The sequence below is a fragment of the Ambystoma mexicanum genome, chromosome 14 (assembly GCF_040938575.1).
Source record: "Ambystoma mexicanum isolate Mex_15411 chromosome 14, UKY_AmexF1_1, whole genome shotgun sequence".
In the NCBI taxonomy this organism is placed as follows: Eukaryota; Metazoa; Chordata; class Amphibia; order Caudata; family Ambystomatidae; genus Ambystoma; species Ambystoma mexicanum.
In genome coordinates this window covers 102,383,808-102,404,033 of record NC_090940.1, presented here as the reverse complement: position 1 = coordinate 102,404,033, position 20,226 = coordinate 102,383,808, and the positions used below count along the sequence as shown (strand labels likewise).

General features: G+C 51.3%; 1 protein-coding gene across 4 annotated transcripts in view; it reads right to left on the bottom strand.

The window, feature by feature from the left end:
• RGS6 (regulator of G protein signaling 6) overlaps nucleotides 1-20,226 on the bottom strand; it is a 1,543,034-nt gene that overhangs the window by 201,248 nt on the left and 1,321,560 nt on the right. For all 4 annotated transcript variants that reach the window (XM_069638605.1, XM_069638608.1, XM_069638607.1 and 1 more), the window contains one exon: nucleotides 1,982-2,168. In XM_069638605.1, coding sequence (XP_069494706.1) covers nucleotides 1,982-2,168 — 187 coding nt within the window. The remainder of the gene's footprint in view (nucleotides 1-1,981; nucleotides 2,169-20,226) is intronic.

The following is a 20,226-nucleotide window of genomic DNA, read 5'->3' as shown; positions in this document are numbered from 1 at the left end:
CAAAGTCCCGTTAAAAACAAGCATTGGCAAAGCCAACGGTTTTGGCTTGTGTATAGGTATTAGGCATATTACCTGCTACCAACAATAGGCAGTTTATATGACTTCGGCAGTGCCTGGCAAGTGCCTTTCCCATGCCTACACAAAAGCCCAAACTGTTGGCAGTGCCCATTCTTATTTAATGTATGCAGCAATCAGCCCTTCCATCAATATGTTAGCATTACGTAAATCGCCTGTGACAAACCAAACAAGGGAAGAAATTATAACCCCCCTGTCACCTGGTTTAGATCTGAACCAGTCGTGGCCAGCTGGTTGTCTGTGGCACACCAATCAATGAGAACAATTATAGAACCCCACAGGCCCTTGCTTCGCTCGGGCCTGTCACTATGGGCCCCGGGGCATTACCAGACTCAGTAATGCCCCCGCGGCTCAGGGCTTATTGCTTAATTACATGTGCAGTTCTCGGCCAGTTACTTCCAGCTTATTGTGGTGCAGCAAACAATGGGAGTAATTACAGAAACTTCCAAACTTCGATCTCAGCCAGTCACTTTCAGCTGGTTGTCTGTATTGGGAATGAATATCCACAGCCCACACTCAAGGTTGGCAATCTCTCCAAGCAGGAAATATTCAAACATCAGGAGCAATTCACAAAAGCAGGCATTGGCATGTGTAAACTATGGCATAGGGTAAACTATGTCTGTGAAAGATTGCACTTGCCAGCTGTGTGGGTGGCTAATAAACATTTCAGTCCTAATTGTTTGGAAAGTAGGTATCTGGTCAGTGGCTGGTGGGGGTGGGAGGGGGCAATGTCAGAATGGAATATACGTTTCTGGGGAAAAATGCAAACCTGGCATAGCAATTTTCAGGGAGCAATGCCACCAGATGGCAATGTTCCTGAATGAGGTTAAGTACAAAGTGGCATGGTAGTGCAATTGCCGACAGACTTGAGGTGCGGCCTGCAGCGTAAGAGTTTTAGGTCTGGCTAGAAGAGTCTTTAACTTTATGTGAACCACTTTCGTAACTAAGAAAAAACAAGGGGCTTCTGTCGAACCCAAATGTTGTTTCAAATGCTTCAGTGGCAGGGCCGGCCTTAAGGCAGGGCTGCCCGGGTGACTGCCCGGGGCAGCAATAGCTCCCGGTCACGCCAGCTCAGGGGAGTCTTTCAAGGTGCCCCCCGAGCTGGCGTGGTGGGAGAAAGCAGGGCAGACGCCCTATTGAAATGATGTGCGCCCCGCACTCAGGAGCGGGGCGCATTTAACAACAGTGTGGTGACCGCCGGCATGACATGGGGCATGCAGGGAGGTGGGGGCCCACCACATTTTTGTTTTGCTGCTCGGGCGCTGCCGCAGTTAAGGCTAAGGCCCTGGTCAGTGGTAACTCCTAATAGGAGGGACTATTTTCTACCGCTCGCATACTACTGCAGAACTTTGAGTTCCTGCATGCACATGTGAGCAATGCATGCCCCTGCCTCAAAAAAAGTGAACTTGTGTTTTAAACTAAAAAATTGTGAACGATGTTGGTGCCATGCTCCGCTTAGTTTGTGTTTTGTTTTTATTATTGAATGTATAGCTTTGGCTTTTTGACATAGTTTCGAGGTTGGGCTGCTCCGTGCACCCCACAAGTCCCAGAGATTGGGGACCATAAAGTAAACCCCATGTTTTTTGGTCCATGCATGCCAGGGCCCGTTTAAGGAGGGGGGCATGAGGAAAGGTAGTGAAAGGGATAATCGAAACAAGACGGTGAGTGTTGGTTCCTGAGGAGTTGGGGGGTGTCCACAAGAAGCGTTTACGTATTGTTACTTGTTGCCCGCCCCGATTCCACCTGCAGCGCCCAGAAACATCTTGCTATAATGGGTGTGCTACAAGTCACTAAAAAAAACATACATAATAAAAATAAAAAATAAACAGTACTAAGCGGACAGAATGTGGAATTCTGATCAGAATTGGCAGTGTACAAACGGACAGGCATAAAGCGGGCCGGAGACCTGCGCGTCCTCGTAGGTGTAGCGCCCGGGGTCCTTGACGTTCTGGCTCGTCCGCTCGAAGCTGTGGGAGTCCACGTTGATGGGGCACTGGGCCCCGGGGCTCAGGAACTCGTGCCAGATCTCCTCCACCCGCGCGGGCACGTCCTGCAGCGGCTGCTTCTTCAGCTCCTGCACGGCCATCCAGAACCTGCAGGAGGGGGGTGAGAGAGACAAGGAAACATAAAACAAGACGGTGAGCTTTGGCTTAATGGAGGCGTTCCGCCTCGAGCTTATCAGACAGCGGGTATTCACACAGCAAGAGCTCCCGAGGAATGCTTTGTTATGAAGCAGTCCCGGGTGTGTTAGTGGTAAACAGTGACGCAGGACAAGGAAATCATAACTGTTTCTGTTTGAGATAATCTGGGAGAAGGACTCGTGCCTTGGACTGAACGGTGCAGTTTAATTCCCACGAACAAAGACTTTCTGCCTGCATACATTTTGCTCATTCGATGGCCTTGCAAGACAGACCCTCAGGCCTTGTGCCTTTATCGCGCTTTAGAACGTTGGAATGTTGGCATCTCCATTACAGACAATGCAGTGACAGAGGGCAATAATGTAGCATTAAAATAAGCCCCCGTTCTAAGGGCTGGAACGGGGTATGGGGCGGGGGGCGGGGGAACGGCTCAGCAGCACTTCACGAGGGCCATTAACGAGGGATCTGGGCTGTTACCCTTATTCCAGCCCTTGGAACGGCAGCTTAAGGCCATCAGCACCTGGGTTACCAAAGTCTTTTCAGTCATTGGATGGGGTGCCTCACGTGTCCCGTTCAATGTCTGCAAATACTGTGCTAAAATGGCCGCCATGGAAAGCCAAGGTAAGGCTCCATACGGAGCCCCTCTTCCCTTTCCATAGCGGCCAGAGAAGCTGGGAAGCTGCGGCGGCAGCGGCCTGCGCTGCCTCAACAAACAAGTAGGTGGGGTAAGGGAGGTCAGGGTCGGTCTGTGACAAGAAACAGGCCCGGTCACCCAAAAAAAAGTGGCCTACCCCACGTCTCAAAAAAGTGGCCCACCCCTTGCCTCATGACCCTTGACCTCTGATGACATCACCGGAAGTGATGTCATTTGACCCCACCCCAAAGTGACATCCCGGGAAGCGATGAAACACAACCTTTCACCCCTTGACAAAACAGGAAGTGGCATCAAATAGCATTGTCCCTAAGTACACCAAATTACTGTGAATCCAAGCAGACGTCCAAGGCCAAATGATAATATGTTATTGTACAGCACTTACGCTTAAGCTCTATTTTATAGAACAAATATGCATACAATATCACCCAACCTGTGTTGGTACTCATTTATCGACCTAAGAAGGATGAAACGCTTTTTGAAAAAGAAAAGAAAAAAAAAATATTTTTTTCAATTTTCTTTTCTGCCAAACCGGCCCCAAGCATGGCCAGAAACCAGCCCCCACTCCGCAGGGACAATGTCGGCCCGGCCACGGGCCGAAAGGCCGAGGGGCCAATCCAACCCTGAGGGAGGTGGGTTGGAAATGGTAAAAAATACATAAGTAAAGGGATGCAGGGTGAGAGGAAGATGGCTTGGAACGCGGGCTGACACTGTAGGTTTCAGTCCATGTTTCTAGCCACCTGATTGGCTAGTTCCCCACTGCTGGGTGCTAATGGTTGGTAGAAGCCTTCTGTCCCAAATGTAAAATGGTTCTACTTTGCCTTTCCATGTTCTAAACACAACATTCAACCCCTTAATGGCTGGAATGGTCTAATAGTAATGATGCCCCCTTCCTCGTGCATTAGCAGGTAATAATGTCCCTTCACCCTCATTAGTGAGCACCGTTACCACCTGGCAACAGCACCTGGCAGGTAGCATTATTCTTTAAATATGTGCTTATATGGAGCTTTCACTTACAAAATGCAACAGATAAACAGAATGTTTAGAAGAAAACAAAACAAGAAAACAAATGAGATTGTAAATGAATGTGAACTGGGCACTGGGCCAATGGTTAAATAGCACCACTTTGTGGGGAGAATAGTGGTCATGAGCTAATAAGATAACTCAGTGGGTTGAACACTTGGCGAAAAGGTCTGTGTGTAACCTGCTGGTCCTAGGTTTCAATCCTGGCACAGCCTACTCAGCCTTTCATGCGCTGCTGTTGGTAAAATGAGTTTGATTGGGCAATAACAGCACAGTGTTAAAGTGCTAAAAATCAAATCAGTTTCCATCAATGGTACATATTTATTGTTTATTTGTATAGCGCTTATACACAGGTGAAGTGCTTCAAAGCGCTTCAAGGCCAGAAGGAAAACAAGGGAATACAATGATCATTCTTAGGCCTTGCAGATTCCGAATGATATAAACAGAGAAACTAGCATACAAGGCCTGACGACATTTCTCCAAGTGCAAGTGCATGAAGTGCTACAGTTGAGACATAGCTCAGGAGGGGAGACTGCTTTTTCTTTTTGAGGGACAGGCAAACTAACTGATCCTAGTACATTTAGGTCATGCATACATAGAGACAGAGGTGTAGAGGTGGGGTTGGGGGAGGAACAAAGAGTCCGACCAGCAGGGCGCACTGGGTTAAGTGCAGAGACGTTTCCCCACTCAAGGAGCGTGAGGTGAAAGTGCAGTAATGTTGAACAAAGTGCTGCAGACCGGAGGCAAGTGCAAAAGACTAGCAACGGAGCCTGGGACCTGTAGGCTCTGGAGGTGAACCAGGCAACCAGTCAGCAAAACTGAACAGAGTTAGGGAGGAGAAGGAGGGTGGATCGAAAAGAAAGGAGGTTAGCAGGGAAGAGGGAGAGAGAAGGAGGAAGAGAAAAGGAGGGTCTTGAGAAGTTTCCGGAACTTAAGATGCTCCGGCTCAAGACAGAGGGAGGCAGGGAGCTGTTCCAGAAGTAAGCACCTGCAGAGGATAAGGATCTACCCACAAATGTCTGTGAAAGCGGCTCACCCACAGAGAGTTGGAGGAGGGGCAGAGGGCTCTAGAGGGAGAGTAGTTAGGAAGAGCGAATTCTAGATAGTGCGAGCCCTGGCCCCAGAAAGCCTTGTGGATTATGCAGAGGGTCTTGAACTTGATCCTTGAAGCCACAGGGAGCCATTGGAGGGATTTCAGTGGCACTGGAGAGATGCGGTCTCAGGGCTTGAGGCCACGGGTAAGTCTTGCGGTTCTGTTCTGAATGACTTGTAGAGGAGTCCTCCAGGCACATCTCTTCATCCCGTCCACCAGTCAGCCCCATCAGACACATTCCCACACTCCACTCCCCCCACAACCACCCAGGTATAGCTCCAACCTCCATCCATCTCACCAACAACATAGGCACCACCCTACCTTCTATCAATGGTCCCGCAGGCACACCTCCTCGCCCTGTCCATCAGGCAACCCCATCAAACACATTCCCACACTCACCCCACAACCACCCAGGTATAGCTCCAACCTCCATCCCTCTCACCAACAACATAGGCACCACCCTACCTTCCATCAATGGTCCCGCAGGCACACCTCCTCGCCCTGTCCATCAGGCAACCCCATCAAACACATTCCCACACTCACCCCACAACCACCCAGGTATAGCTCCAACCTCCATTCATCTCACCAACAACATAGGCACCACCCTACCTTCTATCAATGGTCCCGCAGGCACACCTCCTCGCCCTGTCCATCAGACAACCCCATCCAACACATTCCCACACTCACCCCACAACCACCCAGGTATAGCTCCAACCTCCATCCCTCTCACCAACAACATAGGCACCACCCTACCTTCCATCAATGGTCCCGCAGGCACACCTCCTCGCCCTGTCCATCAGGCAACCCCATCAAACACATTCCCACACTCACCCCACAACCATCCAGGTATAGCTCCAACCTCCATCCCTCTCACCAACAATATAGGCACAACCCTGATCCCCAGGTACATCTCCTCATCGCGTCCACCAGGCAACCCCATCCCACACACTGGTACACTCTTCCGCATTTAGTTCTCCACACTCGAACAATCCCTGAATCCCCACAGAGATAGCTAATCTCTCTAGCGACACACCTACAGACACAAACCCAAACTACAGTACCCAGTAGCAGTTCCGATTAACCTCTTACAGGTACATTCTCACCCTACATTCAGCCCCAAAACTACTCCGACATGGAGCCCCATTACGGGTCCGGCAGTAGCCGGTCCGGTAAATCCGGCAGGTAGCTGCCAGACCAGTAATGAATTACTGGCGCCTGACTTCCCGGTGCCACCGGGCTATTCCAAGTCCAGTTGCCGGGAAGTCAGGTGCCGGTAATTGTGTTAGTCCCCATTCCCAGGGAGTCTAATAGGACTCCCTGGGAATGGGGACACAGAGCACCGGCACCGTTAACAATGATGCCAGTGCTCCCGTGAGAACTCTGCGAGTTGTACTGTGGCGGTCCGTTGTTACCGGACCGCCACAGTTAGAATGAGGCCCATGGTACCACCTTCCACCCACACTCAGATAGGCACATGCCCACCTTCCCTTCACGTTGCCACATTCATCACAGGGGTGAAGAGGAAATATAGGAAAGGATTGAGGAAAGGAGGGTGAGGGGAGATGGGAAAGGCATGTAACATAACCGCAAGAGGAAATGAAGAGGCCTACCAGATAAATGGCCAACCTTCAAACCAAAGGAGTTAAAATCCAAGTGTGCTCACTTCATTGTGTGATCTTGGCAAACATGTTTTATCTTCCTGTCCTTCCTGCTAAATGTGTGAGTGCTTACAAATAAGTTGAACTGATTTATTGAACCAAAACAGCAGGCCAAGAGAGGAATGATGTTACTTAGTAGTTAAACTGCAGCCTTTAGAACCAGATGTGGATTCTAGTTCTGGCTCCCCTACTTGACCAAAGTGGTTTGATCGTGAGCACATTTCTTTACCTTCCTGTGCTTCAGTTACCTCATGTGCACAAACAGCTGTGTTAATTTTCAATTTAAAAACCAAATATCCACACATATGTGGGAGTTTGCAACCAAGCCATCTTTTAAAGTGCTTAGGTCAATATAGCCCGCGTTTCTCATCTGCCGCTGCAAGGACACCTGCATAGTGATCCTGGTAATTAAATCTGCTGTGAGATAGGCTGCCTGTCTTTTCTTTATCTGAGTAAAGACCCGTGAAATGGGATTTTCCACAACCCAGGCTCATACTCGTTGCAACCCTGAAATCCATGCGTTAAAAAGCATAAAATAATTCCCATATTAATTCACAATGTGTGAAATAATTCACACAATGCACGGCATACTCCGCACACACACCTATTTGCAGAGGTGTGAATATATATCGACACGTTGACTTAACACCCTTGTCGGACACATAACGTCGGTTTCCCACTCGCTCCCTTGGGCCTCATCACAAGTCTGGCGGTAACCCTTAAAAGAGGCAATAACGAAATTTGCACCGCCAATACAGCTCGTCCGAATCATGAGCTGGCGCAAATACTGCCGACTGCAGAAGAAGCTGCCGCTATTACATGTAGCACTATTACAGCCGGACACATGAGGCACAAACACAGCCACATCACAAGTCCATGTTCAGCGCAATTAGTGCCAAAAACCGGTGATAATACCTCTGAAAACATGGCGCAATTACCTCCAGCTTGGAACTGGAGGTAAATTAACACAAGTGCCTGAAATGAAGCCACAGGTGAACCCAATCCACCCCAGAGGGCTACACAAGGCACACCCCTACCCCATGCACTGTTTCGAACACCATCCTGCCACTAGCCACTGTGCGCTGGGACAGGCAGCTGCTCAGGAGGAGAGCCCAAGCAAGGCGTGCATCGATCCCCAGGGTTAGGCCTTCACCCTGGACCCTCACCGACAGCCAGTGGGTCACACTACCATAACAGAGCTGCTCACCACAACACAGGACTATAAAGGGAGCAGGATCAACATCCGGACAGCTGTGGCCCCACTGCTGAAGCTAGTGTCTGTGCTACAATTTCTTGGAACTGGCACCTTTCAGCACTCTGTGGCCGTGATGCACGGCACGGCACAGCCCACATTCTGTGCAGTACTGGCCCAGGTGTTTGAAGCCCTCCTGTGGCAAGTGCAATGCCAAATCCCACTACCTACTACCAAGCCCAGGTCAACGCCATGTAGGCACAGTTCTATGTCATTGCCCAAATTCCAAATGGGATTGCTGTCCTGGACTGTACCCATGTTGCGCTGGTGGCCCCCCAGGCCCACGAAGCAGTGTACCGAAACCGCAAGCACTACCGCTCCCTGAATGTGCAGGTGACCTGCGACCGCAACCTATACATCACACAATGCTGTGCCCGATACCCTGGTTCCACTCGTGATGCCATGGTCCTTTGGAACAGCACATTGCCAGGATACATGGAGAAGCACAGAGGACAACAGACCTGCATAGTGGGTGAGTAGAAAAGTCAGCACACATGCGCCGCGAAGCACATGCCCAAATGGGGGTTAGGCGGTGTGAATGATGACACAAAGGACGGCATGACCAGTCACAGCACCGGCCAGGGAGCATGCACATGTCAGACCTACCTGCATGAAGAAGCAATAGTACAGATACAACAGTAGCAACCATTTACACCCACATGACTACAGGTACCACAATGCAACATGCACTTACCAAATCAATGCTGACAAATGGCCACATTGTCTCTAACAACAACTCTGCCAATACTACAGCCATGCACCCATGTGTGGCCAGCCCACAACGCCCACCTATTGGTACCAGCTGCCCAGGGAGTGCCGATAGGGAACCCAGCATGCCACATGCATGGTGGAAATACACAGCCACATGACAGCCATCATGTCCGCTGCACATTTCACCGACAGGCACCTTACGCAACATATGCTGCAAGGGAACAGGGTGCATGTGAAGCACCAACAATGCATGACATGAGTGACACTGCATGCACAGGCATAGAATAGTTACATGCCGTGAAATGAATGTGCATGCACAAGTAGTCCATTGACCTGATATGATCCTCCCCAACACCCTACACCGTGTCTAATGCCTGCGCATCCCCCTTTCAGTTGACTCCAGATACTCACAGCTACCCTGGCTAATCACCTCAGTGCGTGATCCACAAACACTGCAGGATATTGCCTACAACCACGCTCACAGCAGGAACCATGTGTGCATCGAGCGTACCTTTGGCCTCCTGAAGGCACGTTTTCCCTGCCTCTACCATACTGGTGGAGCCCTGATGTACACTCCAGAGAAAGTGGCTACCATTGTGCTTGTGTGTGCCATGCTGCACATATCTGCTTGAGGAGAAATGTTCCACTATGCCCTGCCATGGACATGCCACCCCTACAGGATGAGGAAGCAGTGCCTGTGACTGAGGCAACTGCACTTATTGCCAGAGAGGACGTAAGGGTTGGGAGACAATTTCCTTTGACACTTTCACATGGCACAAGCAATGCTTGACTGTGTGACACCACCTAAATCAACAAACATGACAATTACACAATTGGGAATGTCCTTGCTTTGATGAAGTTCAGCGGTTTTTATGGAATGAAGTGCCCCAACTATCCCACTCCCCCACCCACCACCATCTCCCCATTACACTATCCCCCTCCCACCACCAACTCCCCATCACACTATCCCTCTCCCTCTCCCACCAACAACTCCCCATCACACTATCCCCCTCCCACCACCAACTCCCCATCACACTATCCCCCTCCCTCTCCCACCACCAACTCCCCATTACACTATCCCCCTCCCTCTCCCACCACCAACTCCCCATCACACTATCCCCCTTCCACCACCATCTCCCCATCGCACTATCCCCCTGCCACCACCAACTCCCCATCACACTATCCCCCTCCCTCTACCACCACCAACTCCCCATTACACTATCCCCCTCCCTCTCCCACCACCAACTTACCATCAGACTATCCCCATCCCACCACCAACTCCCCATCACACTATCCCCCTCCCTCTCCCACCACCAACTCCTCATCACACTATCCCCCTCCCTCTCCCACCACCAACTCCCCATCACACTATCCCCCTCCCACCACCAACTCCCCATCACACTATCCCCCTCCCTCTCCCACCACCAACTCCCCATCACACTATCCCCCTCCCTCTCCCACCACCAACTCCCCATCACACTATCCCCCTCCCACCACCAACTCCCCCTCAGACTATACCCCTCCCACCACCAACTCCCCATCACACTATCCCCCTCCCTCTCCCACCACCAACTGCCCATTACACTATCCCCCTCCCTCTCCCACCACCAACTCCCCATCAGACTATCCCCCTCCCACCACCAACTCCCCATCACACTATCCCCCTCCCTCTCCCACCACCAACTCCCCATTACACTATCCCCCTCCCTCTCCCACCACCAACTCCCCACCACACTATCCCCCTTCAACCACCATCTCCCCATCGCACTATCCCCCTCCCTCTCCCACCACCAACTCCCCATCACACTATCCCCCTCCCTCTCCCACCACCAACTCCCCATCACACTATCCTCCTCCCACCACCAACTCCCCATCACACTATCCCCCTCCCTCTCCCACCACCAACTCCCCATCACACTATCCCCCTCCCTCTCCCACCACCAACTCCCCATCACACTATCCCCCTCCCACCACCAACTCCCCATCACACTATCCCCCTCCCTCTTCCACCACCAACTCCCCATCACACTATCCCCCTCCCACCACCAACTCCCCATCACACTATCCCCCTCCCTCTCCCACCACCAACTCCCCATCACACTATCCCCCTCCCTCTCCCACCACCAACTCCCCATTACACTATCCCCCTCCCTCTCCCACCACCAACTCCCCATCAGACTATCCCCCTCCCACCACCAACTCCCCATCACACTACCCCCTCCCTCTCCCACCACCAACTCCCCATCACACTATCCCCCTCCCACCACCAACTCCCCATCACACTATCCCCCTGCCTCTCCCACCACCAACTCCCCATCAGACTATCCCCCTCCCACCACCAACTCCCCATCACACTATCCCCCTCCCTCTCCCACCACCAACTCCCCATCAGACTATCCCCCTCCCACCACCAACTCCCCATCACACTATCCCCCTCCCTCTCCCACCACCAACTCCCCATCAGACTACCCCCCTTCCACCACCAACTCCCCATCACACTATCCCCCTCCCTCTCCCACCACCAACTCCCCATCACACTATCCCCCTCCCTCTCCCACCACCAACTCCCCATCAGACTACCCCCCTTCCACCACCAACTCCCCATCACACTGTCCCCCTCCCTCTCCCACCACCAACTCCCCATCAGACTATCCCCCTCCCACCACCAACTCCCCATCACACTATCCCCCTCCCTCTCCCACCACCAACTCCCCATCACACTATCCCCCTCCCTCTCCCACCACCAAGTCCCCATCACACTATCCCCCTCCCTCTCCCACCACCAACTCCCCATTACACTATCCCCCCTCTCCCACCACAAACTCCCCATCACACTGTCCCCCTCCCCCCACGAACTCCCCATCACACTATCCCCCTCCCTCTCCCACCACAACCTCCCCATCACACTGTCCCCCTCCCCCCACGAACTCCCCATCACACTGTCCCCCTCCCCCCACGAACTCCCCATCACACTATCCCCCTCCCTCTCCCACCACCAACTCCCCATCACACTATCCCCCTGCCACCACCAACTCCCCATCACACTATCCCCCTCCCTCTCCCACCACCAACTCCCCATCAGACTATCCCCCTCCCACATCCAACTCCCCATCACACTATCCCCCTCCCTCTCCCACCACCAACTCCCCATCACACTATCCCCCTCCCTCTCCCACCACCAACTCCCCATCACACTATCCCCCTCCCTCTCCCACCACCAACTCCCCATTACACTATCCCCCCTCTCCCACCACAAACTCCCCATCACACTGTCCCCCTCCCCCTACGAACTCCCCATCACACTATCCCCCTCTCCCCTCCCACCACCAACTCCCCATCACACTATCCCCGTCCCTCTCACACCACCAACTCCCCATCAGACTATCCCCCTCCCACCACCAACTCCCCATCACACTATCCCCCTCCCTCTCCCACCACCAACTCCCCATCAGACTATCCCCCTCCCACCACCAACTCCCCATCACAATATCCCCCTCCCTCTCCCACCACCAACTCCCCATTACACTATCCCCCCCTCTCCCACCACAAACTCCCCATCACACTGTCCCCCTCCCCCCACGAACTCCCCATCACACTGTCCCCCTCCCCCCACGAACTCCCCATCACACTATCCCCCTCTCCCCTTCCACCACCAACTCCTCATGGTATCAGGTAATATTATCCCTATAAATAATGTCGCCATACAGATAGATGCAGGGAAACGGCATAGGCGACATTATTTATGGGGAAAATGTATGGGGTAAATGGGAGCAGGGTGTCCCCCGCTCTCTTCAAAACAACATGAGGGTTGCAGGGGTCCCCAACGCAGGTTCCATATGGTAATATTGCTGCTAAAAAACGGTGTGATACTTATATGGCGACATATTTCCGGGGATATTAACACTCTCCATCACAGTATCCCTCTCCCAACTCCCCAGCATGGCCACTCATGCCAATCAGTGCATCAGAGTCCCTCACAACTGTGGCCTCTTTCCCCCCTGCCAGCCCCTGGTGATTTTGGGCGCAGAAGGCACTGTGACTGACGCCTCAGCGTGCCCTGGTGTGAACCCTCAGTGAGTGTGGTGGAAGTGGAAGGGACGTAGCCTGTCCCCAGGTTTTGTTGGATTTGCACCTGCGTTCACTGCCAGATGGGCTCTGCCAGTGCATAGACATCTTCTGTCATCTCCCTGACCCTTTGGGCGTACAGTGTCAGTGCGAATGTGTTGGCTGTTTTCTCAGCCCTGTTATGCGTGATGGTCTGCACAATCCTGCGGGTAGCCCCTTGGATGCTGTCCCTAATGGTCTGTAGGTGTTCAGAGTGTGTGTGACCGATTGCCTCCATCTCCTGTTGTCTCTGCTCCATATCCTCAAGCCACTGCGACAGCATGCTGCGTGCTTGTGTGTGCTGTGTGGGTGAGGGGCTCTGTACTGGCACTGGGCTGTATTCAGGGGAGCCGTATGAGGGTGTATCGATGTCTGGCTCAGGTGTCCGTGCATGCTGGTGGCGTGGTGGGCTCTTCGGGGTCTGCGGGCCTTCGGCAGGCAGTGACACTGGGCTGGTGTCTCCCTGTGCCTCCTCAGTCGCCCTGCTAGCAGGTGTGGCCTCAATGCCTGTGCCTCCGGCAGCAGGTGTGGGTGCAGTGTGCCTTGCTCTGCTCCTGGAGGCCTGTGGTGTGGGCATTGACTTGGCCCTGCTCTGTTGCAGTGTTACACGGCGGGACATCTGCCTCAGTGTGGCCTGAGTGGGCCTTTGTGGGGTGGTGACAGCCCTAGAGGGCCTGGATCCGCCGCTTCAGGTGGGCCTGCAAAGTCCTCCTCCTCCTCTAATGCTTATGGTGCTTCATGCCCCCGCATCCCCTTCCCGAGTGGCAGTGACATGGCAGGGGTGGGGGTGGTGGCTTAGTCCATGGCACTGTAATGCCTCTATGGGGCACTGCTGTGCAGACAGCATGGCTGCACTGTGGTGCACAGTGATTGGCAGGCTAGGCACATGTCGGTGTGGGGGTCGTGTACTTCCCTGTGGCTTGTGTGCCATGCCAACATGGGGCAGGCCAACTGGGCCCAGAACACGCTGGTGTGATTGCTGCATGGTGTTGTGGTCACTCACGCACCTCGATCCCGCTGACACAGGGTACGCCAGTAGGGGTGTGGTGCGCATGGCATTTGTTTGGGTCACTTGCCCGCTGCTGTGACGCTCAGGGGTGCCTTTGGTGCCCTGCCCCATGGCTGCTGTGGAGGGTGGCTGATTTGCCATCCCGTCACTCTGCCCTGTTGGCATGCCCAGCTCCTGGGTCTGCTGACATGTGTCTCTGTGCACTGGGGAATCTTATGCTGGGCTGTCATTTGTGCATGCACTTGTGTTGGGTAGGGGTTGAGTCACCTCCTGCCTCCTGGCTGCTGGCACCCACCTCCACACTGCCGACTCCCGCTATCACTTCAATGTCCAGCACCGTACTGCGTTTATCCTCCCAGGCAGTGAGGACCAGTGGCTCCACAGTGCCTCCTCCAATTGCCAGGGACTCCTGTCGGTGTTGGGACAAGAGTCCATGTACCCTAACCCTCAGGTCGTGCCACCGCTTGCGGCAGTCCTCTCCATCATGGGGTACACTTGCCACTGCTATCACCTTCTTGCAGATGGCATACCAGATAGCTGTCCTGTGCTGCCGACTGCCATAAAGTTCCTCACAGTGGGCAATGACCTCATTTGTGAGGACTACCAGCTCCCCCTCACTAAATTTGGGTTTGCGCAGGTGATGTTCTGCCACCTTGCCTCTTATCCTCTCCTGGGACATTCTTGCTTCTTTCCAAGACCGGATGGCTGCACAAAGTAGAGAAAGTTAATGTATTGTATTTTTCAAAATGGCTACCACAATGCTTCCCGTTCTGGCAGTGACACAATTTCTGCTGGTGCTAATAGTCCTGGGTTCGCCTGCGGTAGCGCTATTAGTGCCGGTTTGTCGTGGTAACCCTTATTTCGGCGCAGTTTTCACCAGGCGCTAATAGCGTTACCGCTGGATTCAGGGGAATTCACGCCAGGTTGTGATGCAGCGCTAATTCCGCCTCACAACCCGGCAGTAATGCTATCTCCGCTCAACAGTGAACAATAAAGTACTGATCTTAACGGATGATTCCATTAACAGAGACATTGTTATTTATTGTTTCATTGAAGACCAACAGGCCCTTATGTATACACTGATTTTGCTGTGAAAGTAGCAGGCCAAGCGGAATTGATAATAATAATAATATGGCATTTATATAGCGCTACGAACCCTCAGGTATCTGAGCGCTGCTTGTTATTACCCATGGTATGTGGTGCTCATTTATCGACCTCGGAAGGATGAAAGGCTGAGTTTGGCCCTGCTGGGATTCGAGCCTGTGTTAGCAGGCTCTGCACGGATGTCAAAGCAGCGCTCTACTCGCTGTGCCACTTGACCGGCTGAAGCAATTTTGGGTCTGAATATTTGCAACCCTGTGATGGGGCTCAGGATCCTTGACTAGCCCGACAACCTGGTGAAAGGTGTAAATCTGCTCCCATTCCTTAGTAGCATCTCGAGACAAGCTCCAAAGCAAGTATTACTACACCAGCGTAAAGAGATCCTGAGTCGGGGCTACTCAAATGTGCAAACTACCAAGACCCTTGATAGTGAAGTTCCAACCCATGCCGACTGTACCAGACGGCTTCCTACCTAAGAGAGAATGAGAAGCATTGCTCCCTCACCTTGGTCCTGCCGGAGCAGCCACATTGCAAGCCCTTAAGAACCCCTGCTCCCAGAAGCCTTGTTGACCTATCCAGGCACGGATCTGCCACGAAGAAGACACCGACAGACACTCGGGCACCAACAATGCTGATGCCAGTGAGCTACATCCCAGAAGAAACCCAAGAGTAACACTGGTACTAAGAGGAGTATGTCTCCCAACTGAACTACCTCTGCTGGACACCGCCCATGCATTTCGACACAAAAGCTTCACCACCAATATTCAGGATAGCTGCACCGCAACACAGCAGCCACTCCTCCTTTGGCTTCACCACAGTCCTCCTTGCTTTAAGACCTTCTACAGCTGCACCGTAATGGCTGCTGGAGTGTTGCATTGGGGAACTACTAGCAGCCTTCCTTCTTGTTCACGACCTGAACAGGCATTGGCTGGAAAATGCTGAAGATACTCGTCCACGTGATCACACATCTCGGGTCACCTGGAGAAAGGTGCCTGAGTGATGCTGACGCAAAGTCCAATGGATAGCATGCCCTAACTTTGACACTGGGGTTGGAGGCGATTGTAAGGGGAGTGCAAATGGAGGAAAGTGCTCTTCCATGATGGAGGAACGCTTTCCTTACAAACACCATATTCTGATAATGAAAGAATGTGGTGCAGGGACATGAAAGCCTTGGCTTTTGCATGTGCCTGATTTATGGCTGGATAACAGCTCTAGCAACCACACATGGAGGGGATTCTCCTCCCAGCAGCACAGTTTTAGCATGTAAAAAAAAAGCAGTTCAAATATGGCACCTGTAAGGTGCCGTTAAACTCTACTGCACACTTTTTTCCCTTTATAGATATAGCATTTCTTAGACTGCAGCACCACTTTTTCTAGTTTAATGAAAGTTGAAGAAAATGTTCTTAAATTAGAAAATATGGAAGTCTTTTGAGAAATTCTTGCAATGCCACTGGAGCATAAGGATAGATTTTGACAGCTTTTGCTGCTGGGAAGCACGACATCTCCCCGCCAATACTTCCAGGCACTTCAGAATGCTGGAAAGTGGAGGGGCGAATGTCGTATTTCTTCATTTTTTCATCATGAGTTCATCTTGTAGCTAGCACTGTGCATCACGCAGCATCGGGACCATTCTGAGTGTACTTATTTGTATAGAGACACTCAGCGAAGAACCCAACCCCAAATGGGTTTCTTATTACTGGAAGCGAATGCATCATGGGAAAACATACAGGGCAAGAAGATCAAGAAAACAGACAGAACACCTTACAAGCCATGGTAAAAAGGATGAATTTTGTTGAATATCTGTGAAAATTGATAAATAAAGTTTTTTTTTTAAAAAAAGGATGAACGAGAAATAAAACAAGGCAGGACATGAGTCCGACCAACAGAACGCAGGCCAGAGATACAAGGCAAGAGGGCAAGCGGCTCAGTAAAAGGGGTCTGGGTAGAGAGGCTGGCAAGGTCCCGAATCCCCCATAGTAATTGTAGGACAATAGGGCACAGGAGTCCAGAGTTCAGAATAGGAAAGCAAGTCCAGGGCCTCAAGAGGAAGGGTGACAGTGGGGGAGTCCACTGATGTAGGGGGGTAGTGGGGCACAATAAAACTCCGTGGCAGGCAGCATCAAACTATGAACGACAACCCTACTACAGACCCAGGACAACTCGCTGAAAGGGTGAAAGAATGGGGAGCACCGTCAAGGGCCATCTACAGGACGTCAGACGCGCAGAGAATCCAAAGGGCAGTTAACCGGAGAAGCAACATTAGTGGCAACACCTGTTGACGAATTACATTCTGACCAACCGCAGGGTACACCCCTCACCCCCAAAAGATGAGCCAAGTCTCTTCCCTAAGTTCTAAGGAGCATCCTGCTCATTTCCCCAGGGCTCCGACGGGAACCCCATGGAAAGGTCCCACTGCTCGTCCGTTCGCCATAAGCAGGGCCTGTAAGTCCAGCGCTCCAGGTGACCTTGGCGCCCCAGAATTGCTCTAAGGTACCGGGGTTCACAGAGCAGGCTCCGCAATGTGCTCTGTGCACATTTTATGTTTCCCTCCCTTGGTGAAGCCCCGCCTCTTCCTCCAAAGTTAGAAGCCAATCAGAAGCCGGTATGTCTCTGACACTTTTTCCCATGAGAGACTGTCTCCCGGTTACAAGTCCTACAGCACTGCAGGCGGTGCTTTAAATCGCCCGGTCCTACCCGGCCCTCAGTACCTGCACTTCTTATTTTTAAGCATTTGAGTACCTGCACTTCTCAATGCCTGAAAGAGAGTACCGGTACTCAACTATGTTGTGAGGTGAAAATGAAAGCTTTTCATTCCACTTTATCGCAACTTAAAGGACTAAGCTTCTGCAGCCTTTGCTGGGGAAAGCCGTGCCCTTTCCCTCCTCCTCTCTCGGCCGCCCGCAGTGGCTATAATGTCTGCTACTGCAGAGCAAAAGGAAAAACAAACGTGCAGCTACTGTGCTTTCAGCACTCAGGCGTGGGACACTTTTTTGCTAAGTGGGCTTCACCTTTTAACATTGGTGTCCTTTGATGGAGAAGGGATTGATTTGGAAAGCCCGGGACAATTACTTTTTAGGATGTTTCTTTGCTATTAGTAGTGCCTACTCTTATATGTAAATGTTTAAGTAATTGGAGTTATCATGGAACGTTTTCGACTGAAAACTCGCAAAAAAAGCTACAGTTACCTACCGAATTTCTTATTAGACAAGGAAAGCCAGCAATAATAAAACTCCCCTTCTAAAGCTTAGTTTACAGCTTTGATATCTGCCAGTTTGATATGCAAAAAGGAAAGTCTAATTTAATATCGGTAGTCAAACTTTCTTAACACAATGCATAACAAACTGGATGTTTGTGTGAAAGGATCCCAGATACACTGCTTTACCAAAGTGTGTGATCCTTGGCACATCATTTAATCTCAATGGGCATTGCCTGCAAAGGATGTGCGTAAAGGGACCTGTTCCCAAGGTGCTGCACCGAAACAGCCGGCGCTGTGCTGGAATGTCCAGCTTCGTAGCTTCGTGAGTACCTGCACTTAAGCACTGACTGCAGGGGTATCCTAGGGTGGACTTGGCACCATAAAGTCAAAGGGTGACCGGTTTGGCCGTACAAACATTCAAGATCGGAGAATGCTTCTCTCTACAGATACAATGCTTTACCCCAGTTTATTTGCCTGCAGCCCTGCAATAGAACATGGCTTCCTTTTAACAGGATATGACGTAGATTTCCGTCCATTCCACATTGAAAGCAATACTGGGTTTCTCTATCGCCTTGCCTGTCTCTTCAGAGATGTCCCCGCTTGATTGACCACAGCAACCCATGGGCGAGCCAACGAGGGTTAAATCATTGCCAATTGCCCCTAGTCGGCAAGGTACCCCGCACATAGGGCAAGGATGTTACACTCAATGCCCTTGTCGGTTTCCATCCTAAGCATCTGCAGCCGGCTTTGCCACTTGCCGTGTTCTGCTGGTTGATAACGTTTAATCACAAGAGATGGAGCTTTGGCGCCCTCTAGTGGCTCACAACGGTTCATCCTCCATCACACTGAGATCTTCGTTAAAATGTTGGCCTACATTACCACAAGTCTGTGACTGTGGCCTAGACTGTTTAAATAAAGTATAAATAACTTTGTCCTACATTTATAATTTCTGAATCACACCTGTACATACATTCGCAGCACACTTTCCTATTTTGCGGACCAATTTAGCAGGAATTGGCCTCCCCAGCCATCTCTGATACTTGACATATCAAATGGACCGTTTGTTTGCCTGTTGGCCTGCCTGGGATACCCGCCAACCCCTCCCCCTATTAATTTAACATTATTCCCTACCCCCACCTTTTATATACCCTTACAACATATATTTTTTGATGAATATTTTCCTAAACAAATTAGCTAAAAAACCCATCGGAAAAAAAACTGTCGATTTAACAACCTTGTACCGTAGTATGGAGCATGCGGGAGTAGGCCCCTATAGGGTGACTATACCTTGTGATAACTAGTCCAGTGGGATGATCAGTAATCAGCAATTATTGTCTTTTGTTTTTCCAAATGTTTTTCAATGCTATGCAACTTGGTGAGTGAGGGGTGAGCTCCAGTTCCGATCTGAACATAGATTTCAACTTTGAGATGTTCTCACAGCTCTTGTGAGCCGTGTGCTTGCTTCAGGAAGACCATTCGTGTGTTGGGATCTTTATGGCGTGCATGAGTGCTTGGAATTCTGGTCCTTGTAGTTGCAGCGTTCACTTCTTGGAAACCATGAAAGGTAGCCTGTTTCCCTTTTGGGACTGGAACCCACCCCATAACTCACCACTGTTTCCTTCCTTATTTCAAGTTGAAGACCTTTAGTGGATGTGGTCTGAGAGAGGAGGCCGGGTCTGAGCGGGTATGAGAATGTAAACTGACCACCCTGAAATCTAGTGCCAGTTTCAGGGGCACCAGAGCTCGGCCATGAATTAAACCTGCTTCAGAATGCAGCGTAGAACTGCATTGCTTTCAAATGGCTGCATTTCAGAGGGGTGAGGACCAAGCTGTTGACCTTTACTCCATGCCACCATGCTGATAAGGGTTTCCTCAGATCTAAGCCAGGGATCAGAGCTCAGTGGGGCTTCAGTTCAGTATTTCATGCCACTGCTGTGGGAAGTGCTGCCTGTTCACCAACTTGGCCACTCTTGCACTCTCTCCCAACCAGGCTTGGACTGGTGTTAGGCAAGATTGTGGGTAGTACCCTGTGGGAGACTACACCAACCTTGTCCTCCTGGCAATAGGTAACCCGAACTTTGGTATAAGTCTGTACTACACAGGTTGGTAGTGTGGCTGAGCAGCCAGGCTTATCTCAAGAGGGGTCAATGTGAGCTGTAAGGTTGTAACACACAGTTTCACAGGGACAGTTATTCAAACAAACACTTAGACTCA